This window comes from Chlorocebus sabaeus, chromosome 13 (assembly GCF_047675955.1).
Source record: "Chlorocebus sabaeus isolate Y175 chromosome 13, mChlSab1.0.hap1, whole genome shotgun sequence".
NCBI classification, from domain to species: Eukaryota; Metazoa; Chordata; class Mammalia; order Primates; family Cercopithecidae; genus Chlorocebus; species Chlorocebus sabaeus.
In genome coordinates, this window is record NC_132916.1 from 11,623,992 (window position 1) to 11,649,100 (window position 25,109).

At 43.2% G+C, this 25,109-nt stretch overlaps 1 protein-coding gene and 1 long non-coding RNA gene across 3 annotated transcripts in view; one reads left to right on the plus strand and one right to left on the minus strand.

Moving 5' to 3' along the window:
• The first annotated feature begins 11,462 nt into the window (after nt 1-11,462).
• On the plus strand, nt 11,463-21,946 carry TAGAP (T cell activation RhoGTPase activating protein). The gene is made up of 10 exons (XM_008007714.3): nt 11,463-11,599; nt 12,279-12,363; nt 12,447-12,500; nt 12,821-12,887; nt 14,230-14,396; nt 15,093-15,254; nt 15,776-15,885; nt 17,629-17,824; nt 18,714-18,828; nt 19,812-21,946. Exons 2-10 carry the CDS (start codon nt 12,337-12,339, stop codon nt 21,107-21,109), a joined length of 2,196 nt encoding a protein of 731 aa, XP_008005905.1. The 5' UTR covers nt 11,463-11,599; nt 12,279-12,336; the 3' UTR covers nt 21,110-21,946.
• LOC103240810 (uncharacterized) overlaps nt 14,382-25,109 on the minus strand; it is a 43,214-nt gene continuing 32,486 nt past the window's right edge. The window contains exons 3-4 of one of the 2 annotated variants that reach the window (XR_500154.3): nt 15,553-15,689; nt 14,382-14,685 (exon numbers count right to left, since the gene is read on the minus strand). This is a non-coding gene — a long non-coding RNA (uncharacterized lncRNA). Of the gene's footprint in view, nt 14,686-15,261; nt 15,690-25,109 lie in introns of those variants that run through there. The other variant, XR_012094997.1, reaches the window with a different exon arrangement.

The following is a 25,109-nucleotide window of genomic DNA, read 5'->3' on the forward strand; positions in this document are numbered from 1 at the left end:
TTTCCAGAAGTATCTCAGTTCAACTCCTTGAGTACCCAAAGTATGTCAGACTTTTTTGGAATTTCTGAAAGTTCTACCCAAAGTTCTGGATACTCCACCCTTTAGTTTTGCATCCTGAAAATTCCCTTATATGTCATTTTTATCCATAAGCACTTATTTTTTAGCATCCACTACTGATTGATTTTTATTTTATATCTCTCTGGTCTATTTTAAACTTTATTATCTTAAACACACTAAAAAATGCATCATGGGCTCACTGTGAGAAATACTATATCAGTAGCTCCCTGAGATGCTTTAAAATAAAGCTGGATTGCTTCCACTGAGAACGAAACTAAATCAGTGCTTTTTAAAGTTGCATTTGCGATGCATTGCAATGTTACCTGGGGGGTACATGTGCAAAAGTCAAGGTAACAATGTATGGAGTCACTATTTGTTTCAGGCATCTATTGCTGAATAATAACCACCCCAAAAACTCAGTCTCCTAAAACAACATCAGTTTCTGATTTAGCAGGATTCTATGGGTTGGCTGGGCAGTTCTACTGTTGGTTTCACACGGGCTCACTCAGATGACAACATTCAGGATTGCCCAAGACAGCCTTACACACACATCTGAGAGTTGGTGTTGGCTGTGGGCTGGGCACCTTGTCTCTCCTCCACGTGGTCTCTCATCCTCCAGGAAGCTTGTATGGCTTCCTCACGTGGCTATCTCAGGTCTGCATTCAAGAGAGCAAAGGTGGAAACTTTGAGGCCATTGGAACACAGTATCCTTTTTTCTGCATTCTATAAGTCATGAGGGCAGCCTCACATCACGTGGGGAAGTAGACTCCGTGTCTTGATAGAAGTCGCCGCAAAGAATTATGGCCACATTTCATTAACCACAAGATTGCAGCAGATTCTAAGTCACCTCAGCTCTCTCACGTTGTGGGTGAGAAGGGGTAAGTTAGGGAAGTAGTGCTCCTGAGATGACACTGCTCAATGGAGGGACGCTGAGGCTCAGCTTCCCACCCAGGCAGAGAATGCACCTGCTGCTCCTAAGATTGCCCAGTGCCTGTGGTTACAGTGGAAAAGGATCCCATTATAAAACTGACAGATCAGTTGACCCCAAAAACTGTGGCTGAGATCACTGGTTGAGCTGCATGTTGGAATTCTCTGGAAAATTTTTTTAAATCCTGAAATCCCATCTCCAGAAATTTCCATTTTATTGGTAAAAGATTAGGCATGGGCATTGATTATTCTTAAAAAGCTTCCCAGGGAATTCTCATATGCAGCCAAGTTTGATAAGGGCTGATATTTAAACTTGAAACTGCCTTTTCTCAATTGGCAGAGAGATTCAACTAATGCTTTATTTATTCTGTTGACCTGGTCATCTGTGCATTGTAAACATGTGTTATGAAAGGATAATGTTATACACACACACACACACACACACTGAGTGTTCTTGTAGGTGGTGGTCAAGGAAGCTCACCCTCAAGTGTTTAGGGATCTTCCAAGGGACATTTGTGGAGAGCTGAGCTCTCTCACCAAAAACAGACGCCCTGTGGACATACAGCTAGCTGTCTCTTAGGTTCAAGACAAGCTTGTGCACCCGGTGGTCTATTTGGCTTCCTTAACCCAGGCCATTGGAAGTGAGTCATCAATAGGGAAATACCACTTATTTGAAAAAATTAAGTAAAATTAGCAAAGCTGGCCGGGCGTGGTGGCTCAAGCCTGTAATCCCAGCACTTTGGGAGGCCGAGGCGGGTGGATCACGAGGTCAGGAGATCGAGACCATCCTGGCTAACCCGGTGAAACCCTGTCTCTACTAAAAAGTACAAAAAAAACTAGCTGGGCGAGGTGGCAGGCGCCTGTAGTCCCAGCTGCTCCGGAGGCTGAGGCAGGAGAATGGCGTAAACCCGGGAGGCGGAGCTTGCAGTGAGCTGAGATCTGGCCACTGCACTCCAGCCTGGGCGACAGAGTGAGACTCCGTCTCAAAAAAAAAAAAAAAAATTAGCAAAACCTCTGTTGAGTTAGATCTCAGGGCTCTAACTAAGTGGGCGAAGCGGTAGATGCCTTATCTCTGTGTAGCCACCTAGTGAAAGGTCTTGGGCTTATTCTTATCAGAAAAGTGTAAACGATTCCTTTGGAGTAGCCCTCAGCTTTTGTCTGGGAAAACAGGGTTGAGCACAGCAATCAGAAGCAGAAATGTGTCCAAACATCCAAAAAAGCAGAAGTCCAGCTTCGGGCTGGGTGTCTGTTTTACTCATTCTTAAAAATGGATATTTGTGTACTTCATACTGTGCGCTCCAGGCTCGTCTTGGGGTTTAAGAATGAATTTCTTCAATTTAAGGTCCTGTAGTCTAATTTCAAGGGGCAAGATAGAAAGATAGAATGTGAAAGCTAGCAAAGAATTGTGGAATAACCTAGCGATTATAAAAATGCTATTAAATAAACTACTCCAAAGCCAGGAAGCAGGAATATATAAAATGCATTTTACTTTTTACTTTTTCATGATACAGCAGGTCCTCAAATAACATCATTTTGTTCAATGTCATTTCATTATCACATGGATGAAGAAAAACAATTTCTTCCTGGCTGAGGTCACTCTCGGTGTGGAATTTCCGTGCTCTCCCAACGTCCACGTGGGTCTCCTCTGGGTGCTCTGGTTTCCTCCCACATCCCAAAGCTGTGCCGTTAGGTGTGTCTACATGCTCCCAGGATGAGTGAGCTTGGGTGCGTGTGTGAGTGTGCCCTGAGATGGGGTGGCAGCTGAGCCGCCAGGATGGTCTCTTGTCACCCCAGGCCCTGAAGTGGAATGAGCAGGTAAATAATGATTCTCTTTGTTTTTATTCATCTTTCCTAAATGTTTGTATAGCTCACACTTATTTCAATGTTTAATATTTGAAGTGTTCTGGGTCTTTATTTAGAAGTTCAGTGATCCTTTTGTGACCAGAAATATGCCACAGGAACTTGACTCTTGTTTATATCATCAGTTAGCCTATGGGAAAATTGTTTTCGTTATATGTTGATTCGCTTAGAGTCACAGTTTCCAATAACCTATGGATGACATTAAATGAGCTCTTACTGTGCTTTCAGTCATCCTTCAGAGTGTGGCCCTCAGACCAGCTGCATCAGCATCACTGGGTCCTCCACAAATGCACATTTTCAGGCCTCTCCCCAGACCTGCCGAATCAGACGCTCCAAGGTGGAGGCCACAGTCTGGGTTTGAATGAACCTCCAGGTCATTCTGATACACAATCAAGTTGGAGCAGCACTGCACTGCACTGCACATTTGAGAAACGGTTGCTGTTTGAGATTTAGGGAAGATCTCACAAAGGCTACAACTCAGAGAAAGGGCTTCTGGGCTGTTTTCCACTTAACATATGCAAACTTAGGAAAGATATGGAAATTTTTAAAAATATGTATCATGGCTGGGCACGGTGGCTCACACCTGTAATCCCAGCACTTTGGGAGGCCGAGGCAGATGGATCATGAGGTCAGGAGTTCAAGACCAGCCTGGCCAAGATGGTGAAATCTCATCTCTACTAAAAATACAAAAATTAGCCAGGTGTGGTGGCAGGTGCCTGTAATCCCAGCTACTTGGGAGCGTAAGGCAGAGAATTGCTTGAGCCAGGAGGCAGAGGTTGCAGTGAACCGAGATCACACCACTGCACTCCAGCCTGGGCAACAGAGCAAGACTCCAACTCAAAAACAAAAAATTATATATGTGTATATATATACACACACACACATATATATATAATGCTTTCTAGTGTGTCGTATAATGTTTTATGACGCAAAAGCAGAAGGAGAAATCTTATGATTCTTTTTTCTGTAAGAAGAGCCTAGGAGGCTGCATCAGGCTTGCAAAAATTACGTGCCTTTCCCTTGCCCCTCTGCCCAAAGTCTTTTCACATAGAAGATGACACTAGCTTTAAACCCTTCCCCGGGACTGGTCCTAGAGTCTAAATCAGAACCAGTCTGGACTAGTGCATCAGGAAGGCTACAGTTGCCAGGAAAAGAAAGCACTCAACAGATCCAGCCACAAAGGGTTAGGACTTGCTAAATGGTTGGTAGCTGAACCTGGGCGAACAGGTGAAAATCAGATGTGAAGCCGCTGATGAACACGCTGTCCTGAGCACTGACAAGCCCGCTCTGGCCAGGTGAGAGTTTGTCTTCAGGGTGGAGACCCCTTTACTTCTTCCCCTGGCAGGAGCTGCATGCCTAGTGGCCACGCTCCCCAAGCCCAAGGAGCAGGGACCACCTCAGGAGGGCATCACTGAAAGATTTTCTTAGGAGACACCAAATAAGGCACAGTATTTGAGGAGACCACACACATTCAAAATAACAAATACTTTTCTTTTTTAAAATTTACACAGGGAGGTAAAAGCCCTGGATAATTTTTTTCATATGACAAATGAAAAAAATTGCTCAGTAAAAAAACCAAAATCAACTACAGTAAATACATCTTTAAAAGGCATTTTAAAAGCATGGGGCCAACTAAACATTTTTCCACCATTTCTACTTTTTTGGTTCAGATTTTTACAAATGCTGCACATGAATTTTGTAGACTGCTAACAAAGAACCTCAGCTTTCATAGTTTTCTCTTTGTTTCTTCAAAAAAATAACCTACCACATCATATTGTAGTTAACTGATGTTCAGGGTTGCTGACATGCCTTTTTTGACATCATGTTTTCTTTGTGCAATTTTTCAGGCCAAAATATCAACAGAAAGAAAAGATTCTTTCGTTCTTTTTTTTTTTTTTTGAGACAGAGTCTCGCTCTGTTGCCAGGCAGGAGTGCAATGGCACGATCTGGGCTCACTGCAGCCTCTGCCTCCCGGGTTCAAGTGATTCACCTGCCTCAGCCTCCCGAGTAGGTGGGACCACAGGCATGCACCACCACACCCAGATCATTTTTTGTTTATTTATTAGAGATGACGTTTCACCATGTTGGCCAGACTGGTCTCGAACTCCAGACCTCGTGATCTGCCCGCCTTGGCCTCCCAAAGTGCTGGGATTACAGGCGTGAGCCACCACCCCCAGTCAGTTCTTTAGTTCTTAAAGTGACAAACAGAGCTAAGCTGAAGCCCTGCCTGGGTCCCATAGCAGTGATAATGCCGCTAAGGTGAGGCCATGCCTGGGTTGCATAGCAGTTTGTGTCATCAGCCATACAGCTTCTAATCACCTAATCTCAGGATGTCTTATTTTTAAGTCTTCATCTTGATCTCAATAAGTGGAGAAGGCAGTTTAAAAAGAACATTTTGTTTGAGACTTTCTTAGTTTTCAAGTCAGCTTTTGAAAACACAGAGTTCTTCAAATATTATTTTATGCTGAGCCTATTTTGTATTCCAACACAAAGATAAATTCATAACTGCAAAGATCTGAGGGAGCAAATCTGAAATGTCTGCTTCCACTGCTGCAGAAATGCAGGCATTTGTGGAGACAGCAAATTATTTTGCAAGATGCCATGATGCTTGACATTATTTCAGGGATGCCAGGGTCCCAGCAAACCTCTGAGAAGTTCCCTAGAAGGCAGCCCTTTTCCTGCCGGGGGGAAAAAAAATTAAAAATTAAAAAATGACCTTAAAGGACTGAACTGGATTTACTGTAGCTGAGACCGAGTCCTCGCCTGCATCTGTGAGCCCGGGGCCTGTGGAGAGGTGAGAACCTCTCTTCCAGGTATATCTTCCCCACCCACAGACTTTCCTAGAAGTTTCTTAGAGGAGAGGCAGACAAGGATTTTTATTGCTAATTCGCTATAACCAAAGTCACCGCATGAAAGACTCTGCAGGTTGGGTACTTTGCAGATTAGTGAATCCAAGACCGTCATTCAAAGTGAGCACCACAAAGTGAGCACCAACTCCCCAGCCCGCTAAGTCCTTTACGCGAAGTCCTCCTCTGCCTCCAGACACTGAGGAGCACGGCTCTGGGGACGTTCATGTTCACACTTCCCAGAGCAGACAGAACTAGGGAGTCTAAGGTGAGAACACTGGTAAGGCTTTGGTCCTTGGAGGTGAGAGCTGAACAGGTGTGGTCACGCCCTCCTGACAGATTCACTGACAGAAGCTGCCACTCAAGTCCACCTAAGGAGAGATTTCCTTACTCACCACAGAGCTAGAAAGTCCGTGTGTCGAATCCCTCAACACTGGTATTGACGTAAGCCAGTGGTGTGTGCAAGGAGAGCACGTCCCCAGCTCAATCAAATTCTGCAACAACGGTCACTGTTACAGCGTGACAAAGAGGTAGACTTTCTCTATGAAATGAAACAGTCAAAGAGGCTAAGTGACAAAAAGTCTGAGTAACGAGTTGCAATACCAGCAAATGTATGGTGAGATTTAAATGTTTTATTTTATCACACAATTTTAGTAGTAATTAAAGTATAGCAAATGCCTACTGTGTGCAAAATACGAGGCCAGGCACTCGTAAGAATGAAAGATGAAAATGTGTCCCTGCTTTCTGGAGACTCACAGTCTACTGGGTGTGGCCACTATGCAGGGCCAGGGAAGGGAGTTTAATTCAATCTAGAAAAATCCCTTCTTAAAGGAGATGGGACTTGGGCTAGATTGCGAGGGAAGGGCAGAATTCCAAAAGGCAGATGGGGTGAACGGCACTCCAGGAGGACGGAACAATTTATCAAAGGCCTGGAGACTCAGAAGCACACTTTTAGGGGATAACAATAGCCTGTGTGGCTAAAACATATGACAAGTGGGAAATGGGGAGGAGGGATAATCAGAGAAAAGGCTGGATTGCCCTTTTTTAAAAAAAGAAATTGTAATTTGAGCTTTCTAGAAGATCAACCTCTTAATCAGTCATTAGGTAGCCAGACACTGGGGTGATGGAGAAGTCCTGAAGGAAATTGTGAACTCTTTGGGAAAATCATCTTCAATGCAGGAAGCTGTTGACATTAATCTCATTACAGAACGCAGGACTCTGAATCACTGGGTGGTCCCAGGAAAAGAAAGGGAAAGTGAGTTCCGAATGAAGAGCCGGACTCTGATTCTGCAGTTGGTGTTTCCCAGGCAAGCTGGGTAAACAATGTGGGGAAAATGACTTCCATATTCTGGTTCACAACAGTCCAGACTGAAGTGGTAACTGAGCCTGGAAGTATGGGAAGGAACGATGGTGCTTCCGGTAACCCTCCAAAGCACACATGTACACAGCATAGAAGTCACAGTCCCCAGAACGGAACTCACTGTCCCTAGAGACTCAACACAAGAAAAGCAAAGCCAGTTCTTTGCAGAAAAATTGATTGTGACCAGGACCCAAGCGATGAAAGTCCCACCGTGAGAAGCATCTTTACAGATGTGGGTTTCACCGGGGTTTCCTTCAGCCCAACCCAGCAAAAGCCATTGAAGTTCCTTTCCACATTCTGAAGACTCTTACCATGCAGGGCGATGTGAGCTTGCTTTTCAAAGAGATGTGTGGGAGACAAGAATATGGAAAAAGTGAAACTGACATTTCCATCTTTTTTTCTAACTTTTGACATGACTGCTTCCACATTTTGCACTGTATTTACAAATGTTTCTCCTAGTGTTCGGAAAAATGCAATCAAAATTACTGTAAGATTTTCAGAGGGGAGGGTGCAGCACCTGCCCTCCACAACTCTCTGCATAGTAGGGACCATATGCAGGCGGGGCCACAGTCATGAAGAAGAACGCCTCCTCAGTCCCCCACCCGCACCAGCCAACAATGGTGGCTTTCCTTCAGTCACAAAATGTACCTATTCATTAGATGTTGACTGTCAAAATCTCCCAGGGACCCCAAAGGATGGCACCTCCCTCTGGGTTTTTCCACCATCAGTTGGGTCAATAAGAAGAGCCAAAACATATTTCTGCTTTAAAAAATGTAGGGGCCCTAACTCTTTTCTGTTGCCGTATTTGCTACTAACTTTTCATCCTAGATAGTTCGGCACCTTCCCTGGTTGCTTAACTAGGCATGGTAGGTCCCAGAAGGAAAAGGAAAGTTCGTCAATGTAACCATTTCTGCAGGTCATCAAACCATTCATCTTATGTATTTTTAAAAGATGCTGAGGCTGGGCCCAGTGGCTCACACCTGCAATCCCAACACTTTGGGAGGCCAAGGCAGGTAGATCACCTGAGGTCAGGAGTTCTAGACCAGCCTGGCCAACATGGTGAAACCCCATCTCTACTGAACATACAAAAATTAGCTGGGCGTGGTTGCACATGCCTGTAATCCCAGCTACTCAGGAGGCTGAGGCAGGAGAATCGCTTGAACCTGGGAGGCAGAGATTATAGTGAGCAGTAATCTTGCCATTGCACTCCAGCCTGGGCAACAAGAGTGAAACTCGGTCTCAAAAAAAAAAAAAAAAAAAGATGTAAATTGTGTTTATTTATTATTATTAATGAAACTGACAAAAGGAAATTCTGAAGTTTCAGGAGCTTGCCCTAAATCTAACTCTCTGCTAGGTAAGCATTCCCCATAAAAATCTACCTGGGTTGTTCAGATATAAGTTGATATACGAGGTCTCAACATCTTGTCTCTGTTTCTAAATGATCCATTTGAAGGGTTATCTCTGAGTGGAAGAATACAGAGAGCTCTGGACTTAGGATCCAAACGTAGGACCAAGGCTTAAACACGGCTGAGTGACCGTGGGCAAGTTAACTGACCCCGGGGAGTCCCAGTTGTCTCACCTATAAAACAGGGAGGAGGACATACTTCAGAGTGCTGTGTTGCTAATTACATGAGATAAAGTCTTTAAAAATAGCTAGCACATATGCAGGTTTTCAGTAAGACTCACCTTCCCCCACTCTTAGAATGGTAGATGCAGCGCTAATGACAGATGCCAAGATAGATGGTTTTTAAAAAGAACATTAACCACTGGGATGATGCCAGCACTGAAGTCATTTCATTGTTTGGTGTTTTGGGGGTAATGGTAGATGAATCTGAAATGAATGAATGGTAGATGAATCTGAAATGAATGAATGGTAGATGAATCTGAAATGAATGAATGGTAGATGAATCTGAAACGGTAGATGAATCTGAAATGGTAGAGGAATCTGAAAGTTGTATCTCCCAGGATAGAACTGGGATTTAAGATGGAAACTTTTGGAAGGTGGCTTCCATTTTTCCATAACCAGGAGCCTTCACCTGATGAGGGAGTGGCTTTCTCAGGAGTGGCAATGCCTGTAGCACTAGAGGCCGTCAAGAACAATCTTAAAGAGACGATTTGGCCAGGCACAGTGGCTCACGCCTGTAATCCCAGCACTTTGGGAGGCCAAGGTGGGTGGATCACCTGAGATCAGGATTTCCAGACCAGCCCAACCAACATGGCGAAACCCCACCTCTACTAAAAATACAAAAATTAGCCAGGCATGGTGGCGTGTGCCTGTAATCCCAGCTACTTGGAAGGCTAAGACAGGAGAATCACTTGAACCCGGGAGGCAGAGGTTGCAGTAAGCTGAGATCATGCCATTGCACTACAGCCTGGGTGACAAGAGCGAAACTCCGTCTCGAAAAAAGAAAGAAAGAAAGAACAGTAAGTACATTAAGTTTCTTACAAAAATTAAAAAGTCCACTTGTCAGAAAAAAGTTGTTTAGAAAATACATATCAACGATGAATAGATATCATAATATACTATGATATATAGAATATTATAGTAATACTCTATTTTGACTATTTTATAAGGAAATGTATACATTCAGAAATTATTTATTTAGTACCTACTATATACCTGGCACTAGGCTGGGCACAGCGTAAATGCCCTTTTTCAATTAAAAAAATCAGTGAGTCCACTTTGGAGGTTTATAAAGGCAGGAGAGGGATGCTGAAAGAGCGGGGGCCTCTACAGCTGCCCTGGGAACACTGGGTGAACTCTGGCACTGTGGTGGCTTTAAGAGAGGGAGCGTCCAGCTGGAAGTCTGAAAACCCGCATCTGTCCCTAGGTCCCCACTGAGCCGCTGAGTTACAGAGCAAATTTCTACCTCTCTGTGCTTCAGTTTCCCAAAGTCTGCCCCCATAATCACCTCCTTTCAGTAAAATGACAATAGAAGTGACAATATGGAAAAGTCTTTTTTGTTTTGTTTTGTTTTATGAGACAGTCTCGCTCAGTCGCCCAGGCTGGAGTGCAGTGGCTCGATCTCGACTCACTGCAAGCTCCGCCTCGTGGGTTCACGCCATTCTCCTGCCTCAGCCTCCCAAGTAGCTGGGACTACAGGCGCCTGTCACCACGCCTGGCTAATTTTTCGTATTTTTAGTAGAGACGGGGTTTCACCATGTTAGCCAGGATGGTCTCCATCTCCTGACCTCGTGATCCGCCCATCTCAGCCTCCCAAAGCGCTGGGATTACAGGCGTGAGCCACCGCGCCCAGCCTGGAAAAGTCTTAAAATGAAAGATGCTGATGATGAATGAAGCCAAGCTATTTTAAAACTTTTTATTGAAAAATAACATAAATAAGGAAGTGTGCACATAAGCCTAGCACCACCCAGATCAAGAATGGACAATCACCAAACCCCCGCTGGCCCCTGGAAGTCACTACCATCCCCTCTGGGAAACTGCTACTCTTGCTTCCAACAGCACAGACGACTTTTGCTAGTTTTGTGCTTTGTATTAATTAATTCATGTCTGGCTTCTTTTGCTCAACGTCATATTGTGAGATCCAACCATATTGTTGGCTATAGTCATAGGCTATTCATTGTCAGTGCTATATAACATTCATTCTCTATGTGAATGGATCACAACTTATGCATTCATTCTCATGTTGAGGCATTTGAGTGGTTTCATATATTGCCCTTGATCTATAGAAAAGATCAGAAATTCTCTTATGCAGAAGGAGTGATCCACAAATGAAATTCACCATCTCTTCCCTACTTTAAATTGGTCTGATCAAAGGAATTTTTGTTTTCCTTCCATGTCAGAACGACATCTGCTCTGACTATAAATTAAGTATCAATACTTTTGACCAGGAGTTATAGAAAGGAGAAGGGGGTTACTGTGTTGACAACTGACTCGAGGGAGTTTTCTTCCTACTTCCAAAGGAAACTAACGTGGCTTTGGATGGTGATTGTTCCTCAAGGAAAGGACTGTCTTGGGTTTCTTTCTGGTTCTGTAGCAGTGTCCCACATCCAGGGATGCTAATCAACGTGTGGTGCTGGTGGACAGAGCGGATGGCACGTGGGAGGGGGAACAGCACCCAAACAGGATGCAAAAAAAGGCACTTGAAATTACCACTTTAGAAAATAAAGTGATGTTTATGCACAGAATAACACAATTTCTTGTTCACACATCCCACCTATGACATTAATCAGAGCCTTCACCTATGGGCTTAATGTCATCTTTTCCACTCCTAGTAGTTTACAGATTTTTTACTTTGAAGTGGAGGAGAAAAAAAAAGACAGAGCTGCCCTAAAAGGAATGAGGAAGTGAGAGCTCTCCAGTGTCTGGCTGGCTCTGTCTGTGTGACAGCCCATGATGTTCTTTCCGGTCTCTGTAATATTCTGAATTTCCACCTGCCCGCCCCCTCGCTTATAATGCAGAGCATGTGAAGACCGGCTCAGTCTCTCTCTCTCCCAGTAGACTAGAAGGAGCAGAGTGTCATGCTCTTTCTCCCATTCTTTACAGCTCACCGGATGTAAAAGAACTCTGGCTAGAGACCCTCTGAGGGTAAGTACTATATATTAACACGCCTAGAAATTGCAGGCTGCCTTGCCAGTCACAGGTCACTCAGATCACGGGCAACAGAAAACAGCTATCCCGTGGAATATACGCTCACTTTATAAAGTCTCAGGACAAAGAAAGCTTTGCTTCAACGTGAAGGCTGCACCTTTTTGGTGTAGGGATTCTATAAATGTTGTCTTTGTTTCATGTTTACTATTGTAGCATCCTGGGGATACATTTTTTTTTCCTTTTTGGATTAGATGAGAAAATCCATGCAAAGCACCTACTACGATAGCTGGCATATAGTGAGGACTCCCCCCAAAAAGTTAATGTTAATGTTAATTTAAAATGTTAATGTAATTGATATCCAAATTATCTCTTGATGGGAATGGAATAAATTGGTGACAACGTTTAGAATGGTAAAGATAGTTGGCTTAAATAATTCAGAAATAATTGTGTTCAGATGCTGTTCTTAACAACTTATGACATCTGGTAACACAGGACTGACTTTAAATGAAAACTTGTCTATGTAATAGCTTTTTTTCCAAAGTAAAGGCAATTGAAAAAGTAGCAAAATAGAAAAATAAATAAATAGTTTCAAACTCTGTGCTTTGGCAAAGTGGTGCTGAAAGTGGCCAACCTACTGTGTGTTCCTCCTAACTCCTTTCCATATGATTCGTTGTAGACAGAGCCACAGCCGCACAGGAGTGACATTCACCCCCGGACAGTCAGTCCCAATACTGATGAAGCTGAGAAGCAGCCACAATGCTGTGAGTGACACTCTCACATTTATTAATTCGCGTTTCCTAGAGGCAAGGGCCAAAATATATTTACCTAATTTTTTCTCTTTTAGTCAAAAACACTAAATGCCAGTAATATGGAGACGCTAATCGAATGTCAATCAGAGGTAAGAAAGCAATTTTTGAAACTTTTTATCTGTACTGTGAGAAGGTGGAAAACTTTGTTTTATTGAATATTATTTGGGTTGAATATTAATTATCAGAGTCGTAAATTAACATCACACATGTAGTAAATTAAACACATTAATTAGGATCTTATATGATGACAATCAAGACTTTAATATTGCTTCTAGAAGCTAGAAAAAAATCAATGCATTCTACTGACTTCATTTTTAATATGAATAAAATGTTGTATGTGTGTTTTGTGGGGAAACACTTGGTAAGTTTCTTCAGTCACTATATTTAACTGAAATAAAAATGTTTTTAGGGTGACATCAAGGAACATCCCCTGTTGGCATCATGTGAGAGTGAAGACAGTATTTGCCAGCTCATTGGTGAGTTTTGAAAACATACTGATCTTTTATGTAAGTGCTAACAACCAGCGTTCTTGGTTTGCAAAACCACAGCGTTTTTACTCTACTAGGAATTTTTTTGTATAAGTGTTCTGTTAAAGACCGCAGAACATTAACCCTTAAGTGGCAGGTGTGCTCCAACTCACTAGAGCCGGGAGTGCTGCGAGCGGAAAGAGCCCCTCCACAGAGAATCCCCCAGTTCTGCCAAGGGTTTTTAATGCGGTTCCGTCTCCTGGCCATGGATGTTTCCACAGTTAGCATGCACACATTTGAAAACACACAGCGTCTTTTCCGTTTTCTTCCTTCTCTTATGGAGAATGCATCCAAGAGCCTATGAAGCAACTGTTGCTGATCTCAAATCCCAAAGGACCCACCATTCGCTCTCAATTTTTTTCATAATGCATTTCATTACAGCACAACCCTGACCCAGTTCTCCTGAACCATAAAGACAGGCCACTTCTTTCTCATCACGCTTCCACTTGCCAATCTAAAATGTACAGAAACATATGGCAATGCATTTAGAAAATATAGCCTTTATAATTAGTTTTAAAAAAAAGAAGGAAGGAAGGAAAAGAAAAGAAAGAAGGAAACTTTTGAGATTGCAATATCCATTGCACACACATCTTGTGGATTTTGGAAGGACAGAATATCTTGATAACGTTTTGCTGATAATTTCCAGTTGCCAGATGTAGGTTCAGACCTTCCTGCAGCGATTCGTATTTGCCTCTGTCCTAAAGCAGCGACCTGGAAAACCCAGGTGACCAGTCACCCGGAAGGAAGAATGGTGTTAGCTCCCTCTAGTGGTTATGTAGTGCCTGCGAGGCTGCAAAGGGTTGGAGCCGGCCCTGCTATGTGCCTTCGAAGAGATACTGAGCAAGTCACTTCCTCACCTTTTAAGTTTCGTTTTCTTCGCCAATTAGAGGAGGAAATCAAAATAATCTATTTCATATCAGAAATTTCCTCTATAGTTATTCAGGCCAGTAGGTTAAGATGGTTGTTTATGATCTGCACAGTTAGGTTTTACTAATTTTCTGTAGCAAACAGCTGGAAAGAGTGAAAACAGGAAAGGTGGAGGCTTTGAGGAACCCTGGTGTTGCTGTTTAGGGAACTGGTTGCCCTGGTAACAGTGTGGTTGTTTATCGGTTGGTTTTTCTAGATTAAGATTCACGCCCTTTGCTTTCTTACGTTTTCAAAATTATTTTTCTCACATGGCATATACTATCGACCACATTATGTGGCCAACGATACCCATTTTCTTACCTGGATCTTTGCGTATTAACACCGTAGTCTAATTTTTCTCGTTGCCTTGTTTTCTTGGCTGTAGAAGTTAAGAAGAGAAAGAAGGTGCTGTCCTGGCCCTTTCTCATGAGGAGGCTCTCCCCTGCATCAGATTTTTCCGGGGCTTTGGAGACAGACTTGAAAGCATCACTATTTGATCAGCCCTTGTCAATTATCTGTGGTGGCAGCGACACACTCCCCAGACCCATCCAGGTAGGCATGCATTTTCTCATAAACCTACTTCAGTTTTCAGTTGGACATGCAAAATACTCGGGAAATCTGAATGTCATTCTCCTGTGAAGTTTGTAGGGACTGATCTTCCATATTTTCCACTCTTCGACATGGCACTCCCACATACGCATGCAGTTAGAAGAATATCTGACTGCTTCCATTCCAGAAATTGAAATTAGTTGTATTTGCCAATGAGCTCAGAGCTATGGTCCCTCCATTTCTCTGACTTCACAGAGTGAAGAATGCTGAAGATTTGTAGCTTCTGAAAAGTCTAAAGGGGAAACAGAATATAGACTTCATGATCCAAAATCCAGTGTTCATATGGAAGTATTTGAAAGGAGAGAGCTCCAAAGTGATTTTATAAAGTGCAAAATTAGAGCTTTCACAATTTGCCTCCTCTTAGAAAAATAGCAGGGTTGAGGAAGGCCATTGATAGCAACTGAACTGAAGCAAAATCTGACATTAGTATTCCTGGTAAGACTATCTCAGTATACTAGAGAATATAACTAACTTTTAGGGAGATGATATTTTATGACAAGTAAAGTTAGAAACTATTCATGTACATTATTTTAATTCTTTCTGCAGCCTAAGCATAGATCTTCATGCATTAGTAGCAGCACAGTGTGTATCTTCGAACCAAGGGTAACCCTTTCCTGTTCCTATTGCTGTTTCCTTTAGGACATTCTCACTATTCTATGCCTTAAAGGCCCTTCAACGGAAGGGATATTCAGGAGAGCAGCCAACGAGAAAGCCCGCAAGGAGCTGAAGGAGGAGCTCAACTCTGGGGATGCGGTGGATCTGGAGAGCCTCCCCGTGCACCTCCTCGCTGTGGTCTTTAAGGTGAGTTCAACACGCTTGCGCCAAATAACCTGCCAAGGGGCCCTGGCACACTCGTTCTCAGGATGCAAGAAATAGGCTCTTCTCCCCACACAGCAAGGTACACTGATCTTGGAGTTTAATGTTTTTCATTAAGCCCTTTATTTATTTATTTAGTACGCACCTCTGTTTCTGTGACCTCAGATTCCAACAGAAAGCAATGCATTCTGCTCTCCCAAAACTTTGCCAACAACGGGCAATTTGATTGTTCCATGGCAGAATCCACAAGCCAAAATCCAGTGGCCCCTCAGAACACACCCACCTGGGGATGGTGCCTCTGACTCTGCTTGATGTTAGAAAGTCGCAGAGAGGCCAAGGGTGTTGCAGAGAGGGTTCCCTGGATTCATCAGATGCAGGAATGAAGGGGCACCATCTATGATGGGCTAGGCACACAGCACCCTGCGATGGAACGAAACCCAGGTGAAAACGAAGACATGGGACATCACACAGTACCAAAAGGCCAATAGCCCGCTCTCATCCCCCAGGACTTCCTCAGAAGTATCCCCCGGAAGCTACTTTCAAGCGACCTCTTTGAGGAGTGGATGGGTGCTCTGGAGATGCAGGACGAGGAGGACAGAATCGAGGCCCTGAAACAGTAAGTTTCATCCAAGTCATCGGTGATTGCCAGGCCGCATCGCCTCCGTCTTCTGATTCTTTACATAACTTTGTAAATGCTTCATGATCCCTGTTTCATGAGAATTGTGATGTTTAGGGAATCTGAGTGGAATTGCTTGTCCACTCCCAGAATAAAAACCAGAGGGTGCCCTGGACTTTTGAATTTTAATTTTAGCCAGATGAAAGGAAATATTTCTTCCAAACGTAGGAAGTGAATTTCAATCCTCACAAATTCCAAGAGGTAGGGAAGTCTGAAAATGTAAGCTGTTCAAAAAAGTGTGAGATAAAATCAGACCTGAAAACTGTAACACAGGCTTGCCAGCAAAGTGTAGGAGTTTGGGGTTATCTTTAAGCTACATTGACTGGTGTCATGCAAGGCAACAGTTCTCCCACAAAACATCCCTCAGGATGCAGCCAGGCAATGGGGTGGGGGGACGGTTGTTTTGTTCATAAAATTTCATAGCATATTTAATCCTCTTATAATTAACCAAAATGAAAACTATATAGTAACAAATTCCAGTGAGAGTAAAAATAATAACATATGCAATGGAAAGTGTGATCTGTTAGTGACTAGAGAATTCTAAAACCCAAGCTTTGAAATGTCAGCACGGTTATCACATCCTATGAAAGTCTATCTATATGTTATAATTGTCCCACATGGCTAAATATTTTCAATGACATATGTATAGAAGTGAAGACATTAAAATGTCTGTCCCAAAATGAATATTCTAAGATTATCACCATGAGTTTCCACCTAGACATAAAGCATTTTTATAACAATTCCTTCTTCTGAGAAATGAAAAGAATCACCATTTCATTTTTTGAAAAATAGACTTTAAGAAGTCTAATTTCTTATCATTAGGAACAATGTTGTGATTGAAGTGCTGCCTTATTATGAATATGCCCTTAGAAACTGATTTAGTTGGCCGGGCGCGGTGGCTCAAGCCTGTAATCCCAGCACTTTGGGAGGCCAAGACGGGTGGAGCACGAGGTCAGGAGATCGAGACCATCCTGGCTAACACGGTGAAACCCCGTCTCTACTAAAAAAAAAAAAAAAAAAAATACAAAAAACTAGCCGGGTGAGGTGGCGGGCGCCTATAGTCCCAGCTACTTGGGAGGCTGAGGCAGGAGAATGGCATAAACCCAGGAGGCGGAGCTTGCAGTGAGCTGAGATCAGAACACTGCACTCCAGCCTGGGCGACAGAGCGAGACTCCGTCTCAAAAAAAAAAAAAAAAAAGAAACTGATTTAGTCTTCATAAAGATTTCTCAGAATGTTGTAAAAATGTGTTGTCTTCGTTTGGTGGTTATAGTTTGTTTTTGTTTTAAGGCAAGAAAACCAGTCTAGCCGTGTTAGAAACAGAAAGAAATTCTACATGGCTAAATGATTACTCAACAAAACTATTTTCTAAATATAAATGCAAATTCTGGTCTTTAATGCAGATTGGCTTCATAATTTAAGCTCTGTATAAATAATAAAGGGCTGGGTTATTGGTGTCCCAATTATAAAGGCCAGTTTCTTAGCTCCTCAAGACCTTGCGGTTAACCAGCCTCACTCTGTGTCAGTTGCCACTGGAAGTGTCTGAATGAGCATTTCACAATATTACTTGTGAAAATGCACCTTCCTCATTTTAAAGGAAGTCTGGTTTCGGCAGAAACTCTCAGCTTGCTACACTGAAGACCATTAGCCTTTTTGAAAACTAACATCCCTTCACTTTATTCCAGGGTTGCAGATAAGCTCCCCCGGCCCAACCTCCTGCTGCTCAAGCACTTGGTCTATGTGCTGCACCTCATCAGCAAGAACTCTGAGGTCAACAGGATGGACTCCAGCAACCTGGCCATCTGCATTGGACCCAACATGCTCACCCTGGAGAATGACCAGTGTCTGTCATTTGAAGCCCAGAAGGACCTGAACAACAAGGTTTGTTCTGCTTACTGATGAGAAATCCCCAACTTATGATCTCAGCATCTGTTTGCCAAATGCAGGCAATAAAATGCTTCTGAATGTCTCCAACTGACTCACCCTCACAGTGAAAATATCAACTGCAAAATGCTTTTGTCATAGTTCCACTCCCTCAGATACACGTATCTAATGAAACTGAATAAATCTGTGTCTTCTGTCATCTGTGAGACAGATGAGTGCTGCGAGTGTTTACATCACTCTCTCCCGATATAAAAAAAACCCTTTTGTTTTTGTGTTTTGTACGCCACAGTCTATCAGTCTATCGATCTGAGAAACTACTTAAATGAAAATGTTATTAATACTTTAATTTTTTGTATGTTCTTAGATTAAATGCGTGTCTCAAAACACCAAGGAGTATCTAACTTTAATGTGTATGATTGTTGGCATGGTGGCTCACGTCTGTAATCTCAGCACTTTGGGAGGCCGAGGCAGGCGAATTGCCTGAGCTCAGGAGTTTGAGACCAGCCTGGGCAACATGACAAAATCCCATCTCCACTAAAAATAGAAAAAATTAGCCGGGCCTAGTGGCACATGCCTGTAGTCCCAGCTACTCGGAAGGCTGAGGCAGGAGAATCGGTTGAGCCCGGGAGGTGGAGGTTGCAGTGAGCCGAGATAGCGCCACTGCACTCCAGCCTGGTGACAGAGTGAGAGTCTGTCTCACAAAAATAAGAAGTATCTGATTGTTACCAAATTTCGGTATGCTCTTTTCAGACACATAAAGATCTCAAATTCTCATTTTGGCACGTGACTCCACTGTGTCCCCATTCTTCCTCACCTCCCTTAAAAAAAAAAAAAAAAAAAAAAAAAAAAGTCTTCAGGCTGACAAATTGCTTACTTTTCCTCACAGGTGAAGACACTGGTGGAATTCCTCATTGATAACTGCTTTGAAATATTTGGAGAGAACATTCCAGTGCATTCCAGTATCACTTCTGTTGACTCCCTGGAGCACACTGACAGTTCAGGTATGGAATGTGCTATCATTTGATTACGATTGTAGGGAAAAGTTCATGCCAGTCTGCCAGTCATGGAAAGCATCTCTGATGTATGAGGCAGAAGTTACCTTCACAAATCCCCAAGTCAGACTAGACTCCAGTCCATTAGGAAGTCATTAAACATGAAAACCCTGCTCCGGGCTTTTCCTGCAGCGCCTCTCAGACCGCAGATAGTCTTTGCCCCTTCCCAGTGTTCATCGCAAATCGCTGCTGATTTCACTAAGCTACCTTTAGCTCTGGAGTTGGGTGAGAAACTTTTGTTTCCACTTCATGGGATACGACTCCATTACAATGGAAATGCATCTAGTAAAAGGAGCAGTTTTAAAAATTAAGGTCAATAAATTTGCAGTGAAATGCTGCTCTCTCTTTTCTTATTCTCTCCTCTCTTTCTCTCCTTCCTCTCTCCTTTACTCATTTCCTTTCCCTATTTTTCTTCTGATCTCAAAATAAATTCAGAAAGAAACAAACTTTTCGTATGGTACATTTCTTGCCATATCAAGCCCCTAAGTAGTTCTGCTAATAAATCACCTAGTGCCCTGATTGGTATGAGCAGGGCGAACTGTAGCAAAGTTCATTTCTAAAAGAACCTGAATGGCCATGCGTGGTGGCTCATGCCTATAATCCTAGCACTTTGGGAGGCCAAGGCAAGCATATCACCTGAGATTAGGAGTTCAAAACCAGCCTAGCTAACATGGTGAAACCTCCTGTCTACTAAAAATAGAAAAAATAGCCAGGCATGGTGGTGGGCGCCTGTAATCCCAGCTATTCTGGAGGCTGAGGCAGGAGAATTGCTTGAACCCAGGAGGAGGAGGTTGCAGTGAGCCGAGATCACATCACTGCACTCCAGCCTGGGCAACAAAGCAAGACTCTGTCTCAAAAAAAAAAAAAAAATACAAATACAAATAAATAAATAAACCCAAACAAATGTTCAACTGCTCCTTGACTTCCCCCAGATGTGTCGACCCTGCAGAATGACTCAGCCTACGACAGCAACGATCCTGATGTGGAATCCAACAGCAGCAGTGGCATCAGCTCTCCCAGCAGGCAGCCCCAGGTGCCCATGGCCACAGCTACTGGCTTTGATAGTGGGGGCCCACAGGATGCCCGAGAGGTCAGCCCAGAGCCCATTGTGAGCACCGTGGCCAGGCTGAAAAGCTCCCTCGCACAGCCCGATAGGAGGTACTCAGAGCCCAGCATGCCGTCCTCCCAGGAGTGCCTTGAGAGCCGGGTGACAAACCAAACACTAACAAAGAGTGAAGGGGACTTCCCCGTGCCCCAGGTAGGCTCTCGTTTGGAAAGGGAGGAGGCTGAAGACCCATTTCCAGAGGAAGTCTTCCCTGCAGTGCAAGGCAAAACCAAGAGGCCGGTGGACCTGAAGATCAAGAACTTGACCCCGGGTTCGGTGCTCCCAAGGGCACTGGTTCCCAAAGCCTTCTCCAGCAGCTCGCTGGACGCGTCCTCTGACAGCTCGCCCATGGCTTCTCCTTCCAGTCCCAAAAGAAATTTCTTCAGCAGACATCAGTCTTTCACCACAAAGACAGAAAAAGGCAAGCCCAGCAGAGAAATTAAAAAGCACTCCATGTCTTTCTCCTTTGCCCCTCACAAAAAAGTGCTGACCAAAAACCTCAGCGCAGGGTCTGGGAAATCGCAAGACTTTACAAGGGACCACGTCCCAAGGGGTGTTAGAAAGGAAAGCCAGCTTGCCGGCCGAATCGTGCAGGAAAATGGGTCTGAAACCCACAATCAAACAACCCGCGCCTTCTGCCTGAGACCCCACGCCCTCTCGGTGGATGATGTGTTCCAGGGAGCTGACTGGGAGAGGCCTGGAAGCCCACCCTCTTATAAAGAGGCCATGCAGGGCCCGGCAGCCCGACTCGCGGCCTACGGGAGCCAGACCGTGGGGAGTATGACTGTGGGGAGCATGAGGGCGAGGATGCTGGAGGTGGACTGCCTCCTACCCCCTCTTCCACCTGCTCACCACGCAGGGGACTCAAGACACAGGGACAGCAAAGAGCTGCTCTCTGGCCACGAACTCTCTCCCCTGCCTGAGCGATGGAAACAGAGCAGAACTGTCCATGCTTCTTGGGACTCTCTGGGGCACGTGTCTGGCCCAGGGAGACCTGAGCTCCTCCGGCTGAGGACCGTCTCCGAGTCCGTGCAGAGGAATAAGCGGGACTGTCTCATGCGACGATGTAGCCAGCCGGTCTTTGAGGCTGACCAGTTCCAATATGCCAAAGAATCGTATATTTAGGAGGGAGGTCATACGCCATGCCATAGCTTGTGCTATCTGTAAATATGAGACTTGTAAAGAACTGCCTTTAGATTGTGGTTTTAAAAGGTCTTGAATAAGCTCCTTTAGAACGCTGTGCAAAGCCCTCCTCAGTGAGGATAGCTACACCATGGCCATGGTGCATCAGATAGTCTGTGTGTACCCGGATTTGTGCAATATGTAACAAATGTATAAAATGTATTATAGATAAGGTGTTAAGTGCAGAGAATGTCTTATAATCCCTGCATACGTTTGTGGATTTGCAGTGAAGTACATTGCTGTTCCTTGCTTCCTGGGGCACTTTTCTCTTGGCTAGTGTTTGAAAATTATCTTTGCTTTTATAATGTGGCCTCAAATGTCATGCCAATTTTCACATTTTCCACAAACTCCATTTAGGGAGAAGTGTTTAAACCCCTGGTAAGTTTACTCTATACCAGAGTAAACTATATATTACTCCATATAAGCAGCCTTGCAATAACCAAACACCACCATAGATGAAAGAAACAGACTGCAAGGAACAGAGCTGAGCGTCTGGAGCCATCAAAGGCATTAAAAACTCCAGCAAAAGCAGAGGTCATAGCAAAAATCATGAAAAACACTTCAACCTGTCCTTTAAATCATCCAATTAAATTTGGGTAAATTAATGAAAATGTATTATATCAATATTAACTCATCTACAGCACTTTGAGTTTCTTTGTAATTCATGATGTCCTATCCTATAGTGTGGAGGTAAATGATTTTATATGCATTGGGGGTCAGATATAAAACTTCAATGTAATTTCACTACAATAAATTGCCTTCCTTATTTGAAAGTAAAAATGTTCATTTTTTTTATTGACATGTTACCTCCTTTCCCTCGATTAATAGAAATCCACCGAAAAAATCATTCACATATTGGTTCACTCAACAAGCATTTATTGAATATATATTCACTATTTTAGACTAATAGCAAGACTGGAGATCTTGTTTAGGAAGAAGCAGTCTCTGTTCTCCAGAATTTGCAAAACCATAAAAAAGTACCTACTTGAAGCCATTTTCTTTTTCAGCAAACAGTCATTCTGCCAGAAAAATTTAGTACACAAATAAAGGATAATATAATAAATGTAAAATTTCTCATTTCTAGCGAATTAAACTTTCCAGTAATTTTACATCTCATCTCATCTCATTCTTATGATGCTCACTTTGCTTAATGATTGGCAAACATAATGGTAAAATGTTTGTAATGAATTAGAACTTTACTGTTCAATTATTAAGATATTTATCCAGTATCTTTGAGATACTGGACTTCAATTTTCCTTATTTCATCAACTTTTTAAAAGAAAATATCATACATGCTTCTCATTTGTTATAGAAATATGTTGTGTTGAGTCTTTTCAGAGATGATTTATCAATAATGTTGTGCAAAGTTAATAATGTTGTAAATAGACTGCTCAAGGCAGCACACTCAGACCTAATATTAAAAATACTTTATTGATGGGCCAGGCGTGGTGGCTCATGCCTGTAATCCCAGCACTTTGGGAGGCTGAGGTGGACAGATCATTTGAGATCGGGAGTTTGAGACCAGCCTGGCCAACATGGTGAAACCCCATCTCTACTAAAAATACAAAACATAGCCAGGTGTGGTGGTGGGCGCCTGTAGTCCCAGCTACTTGGGAGGCTGAGGCAGGAGAATCACTTAAATCCGGAAGGCAGAGGTTGCAGTGAGCCGAGATCATGCCACTGTACTCCCGCTGGGGTGACAGAGTGAGACTCGGTCTCAAAAAATTAAAATAATAAATAAATAAAATAAAAAATAAAAATACTTTATTAAGCACCAATAATATATAAATTTCATGGGGGCAGAGCTCAACTGACTGCTAACTTAAGCAGTCCTTTTCCAGAGTTGGTCACTAATAGCAATAGTTACAATTTTAGCATCTACCATGTGCCAGGCACTGCACTAAGTATTTTAGTACTGAAAAAAAAATCCTCTGCCTCTAACAATAACCACTTCTCATTGAGAATCAGAGGATTCCCATCAATAGACCACTAAGACTACTAACCAGGAAGCTACAAATGTATTCCAACTTTACCACTCACCTGATCTCCGTGTGACCCTGCTCACTCTGGTCACGAAAACCCTACCCAAATTTCCTTATTTTTAAGAAGTGGAATGAAACCGAAAGTCCTCTACACACATGAATAGCACATTGTGCTGATGAACGTTTAGGAGCTCCCTGCCCAAGCAAATGTTGTTGTTAGTCTTTGAACAGTGCAGTCAGTCACAGTTGACTATTTCAAATATTGCACGGCGTGGTAGCCCCACTCCTATCTACAGAGTCCGTCTGCCTTTCAAAAGGTTTCCCCAACCTGGCTCCCAAGTATATTAGTTCTTGAGAGCTGCTGTAGAAAGTCCCATAGATCGGGTGGCTCAGACCACAGAAATGTATGTCTCACAGTTCTGAAATCCAGAGGTCTAAGGTCCAGGTTTCAGCAGGGGTGGTTCCTTCCGGGGCTGTGAGCTAGAAGAGGTTCCAGGGCTCTCTCCTTAGCACAGATGGCCTCCTCCCTGTGTCTCTTCACATCGTCTTCCCTCTACGTGAGTCTGCCTCCAAAGTTCCCCTTCTTCTAAGGACACCAGTTATACTGGATTAGGACCCATCCTAATGACCTCATTTTATCTCTGTAAAGGGCCTCTCTCCAAATATAGTCACATTCTGAGATGTTGGGGATTAGGACTTCAACATATGAATTTGGATGGGGCAAGACAGTTCAACCCATAACACCAAGTTTTTCAAAATACTACTGAATGACACCTTCAATATGCCAATACTTTTTAATATTTCACCATAACCAGAGAGCGAGGGTGTATAGTGAGATTTAGATGGCATTAAAATGATGCCTTAGTCAAGGATCCAGGAACACCAGAGTTCTGTCCTCTATTGACTTCCTAAGGGCCCACACTAATGACAAATGGGAAAATCACAGATGCACCTGATGCCCCATTACAAAGTATATAGTAAAACTGGGTTGGAAGTCAGGGCCTAAATAAGAGCTTAAACTTAAATTCAGGTCTGATTCCCTGAGAGATGCTCTCTTCTCCGGTAAAGAGGCGGAGAGGTGGATGACGCATGACACACGGATTATCTGCGCTGACACACTGTGCACCGTGCCCCCCACCCACACACCAGCACTACTGAGGACTGAAAGAAATTAAAACTTGTTCCAGAAATGTTGACTTGTGGGAGTTAACCAAGGTTAGGTGCTTTTGTGGGAGCTTAGCAAAACTAAGACTGCACGAAAACTTGAACGCAACAAATACAACACCTCTGTTACACTGGCGTCCCTTGGAAGCTGAAGTCGCAGCTATGGTTTTTAGCGCTAATAAAACAAATAACAGTTAATGGCCATAGTGCATCCCATGGCCATAGACAGAATGTGCGAAGAGCTACGAACACTGTTTATTCTTAGGTTTATCCTAAATTAAAAGAATATATTGATAGATAAATTCTTCTGATTGTGATCTCACTGGAAAAATCGCCAATACATGCTTCCCTCTTGAAAGGTCAAACAGACAGAAACTCACATCAGATGTGATCCTCCATGTTTCCCGTTTCTTTTTGAATTAAATTATGTAATCTCAACTCTTCCTCTGCAAAAAGAGAATTACTAAGGAATCAGAGGGATAAACATTTTGCTAGAATTGGAAGTGAATCACTTTTTAGCAATATTTTAAATGTGGACTGAACTTCTGCATTATGTTCACTCCAGAGTAAAAATTAAATGTAAATGAGGAAAAACAAATGGGATGAAGTGCTTCCTCCTACTATAGGCTACAAAGAGGCGGGCACTGTGAAACAAGCAAACTTGCGGAATGCAAAATCTGGCCAGAAACAGGAAATGCAGAATGTTAACATCTCCGTGGAAAAAGAAAGACAACGTGTTGAATGAATATACGAACCGAATTCACGGAACCTGAGTCTGTGAATACCCCAAAATCTGC

What these genes read in the sequence shown, in the direction of transcription:
- TAGAP (XM_008007714.3), top strand. Translation starts at nt 12,337, where the DNA reads ATGAAGCTGAGAAGCAGCCACAATGCT. An exon ending in TGAGAAGCAGCCACAATGCT is followed by an intron (nt 12,364 to 12,446) that starts GTGAGTGACACT and finishes TTTCTCTTTTAG; the next exon opens with TCAAAAACACTAAATGCCAG. An exon ending in TAATCGAATGTCAATCAGAG is followed by an intron (nt 12,501 to 12,820) that starts GTAAGAAAGCAA and finishes AAATGTTTTTAG; the next exon opens with GGTGACATCAAGGAACATCC.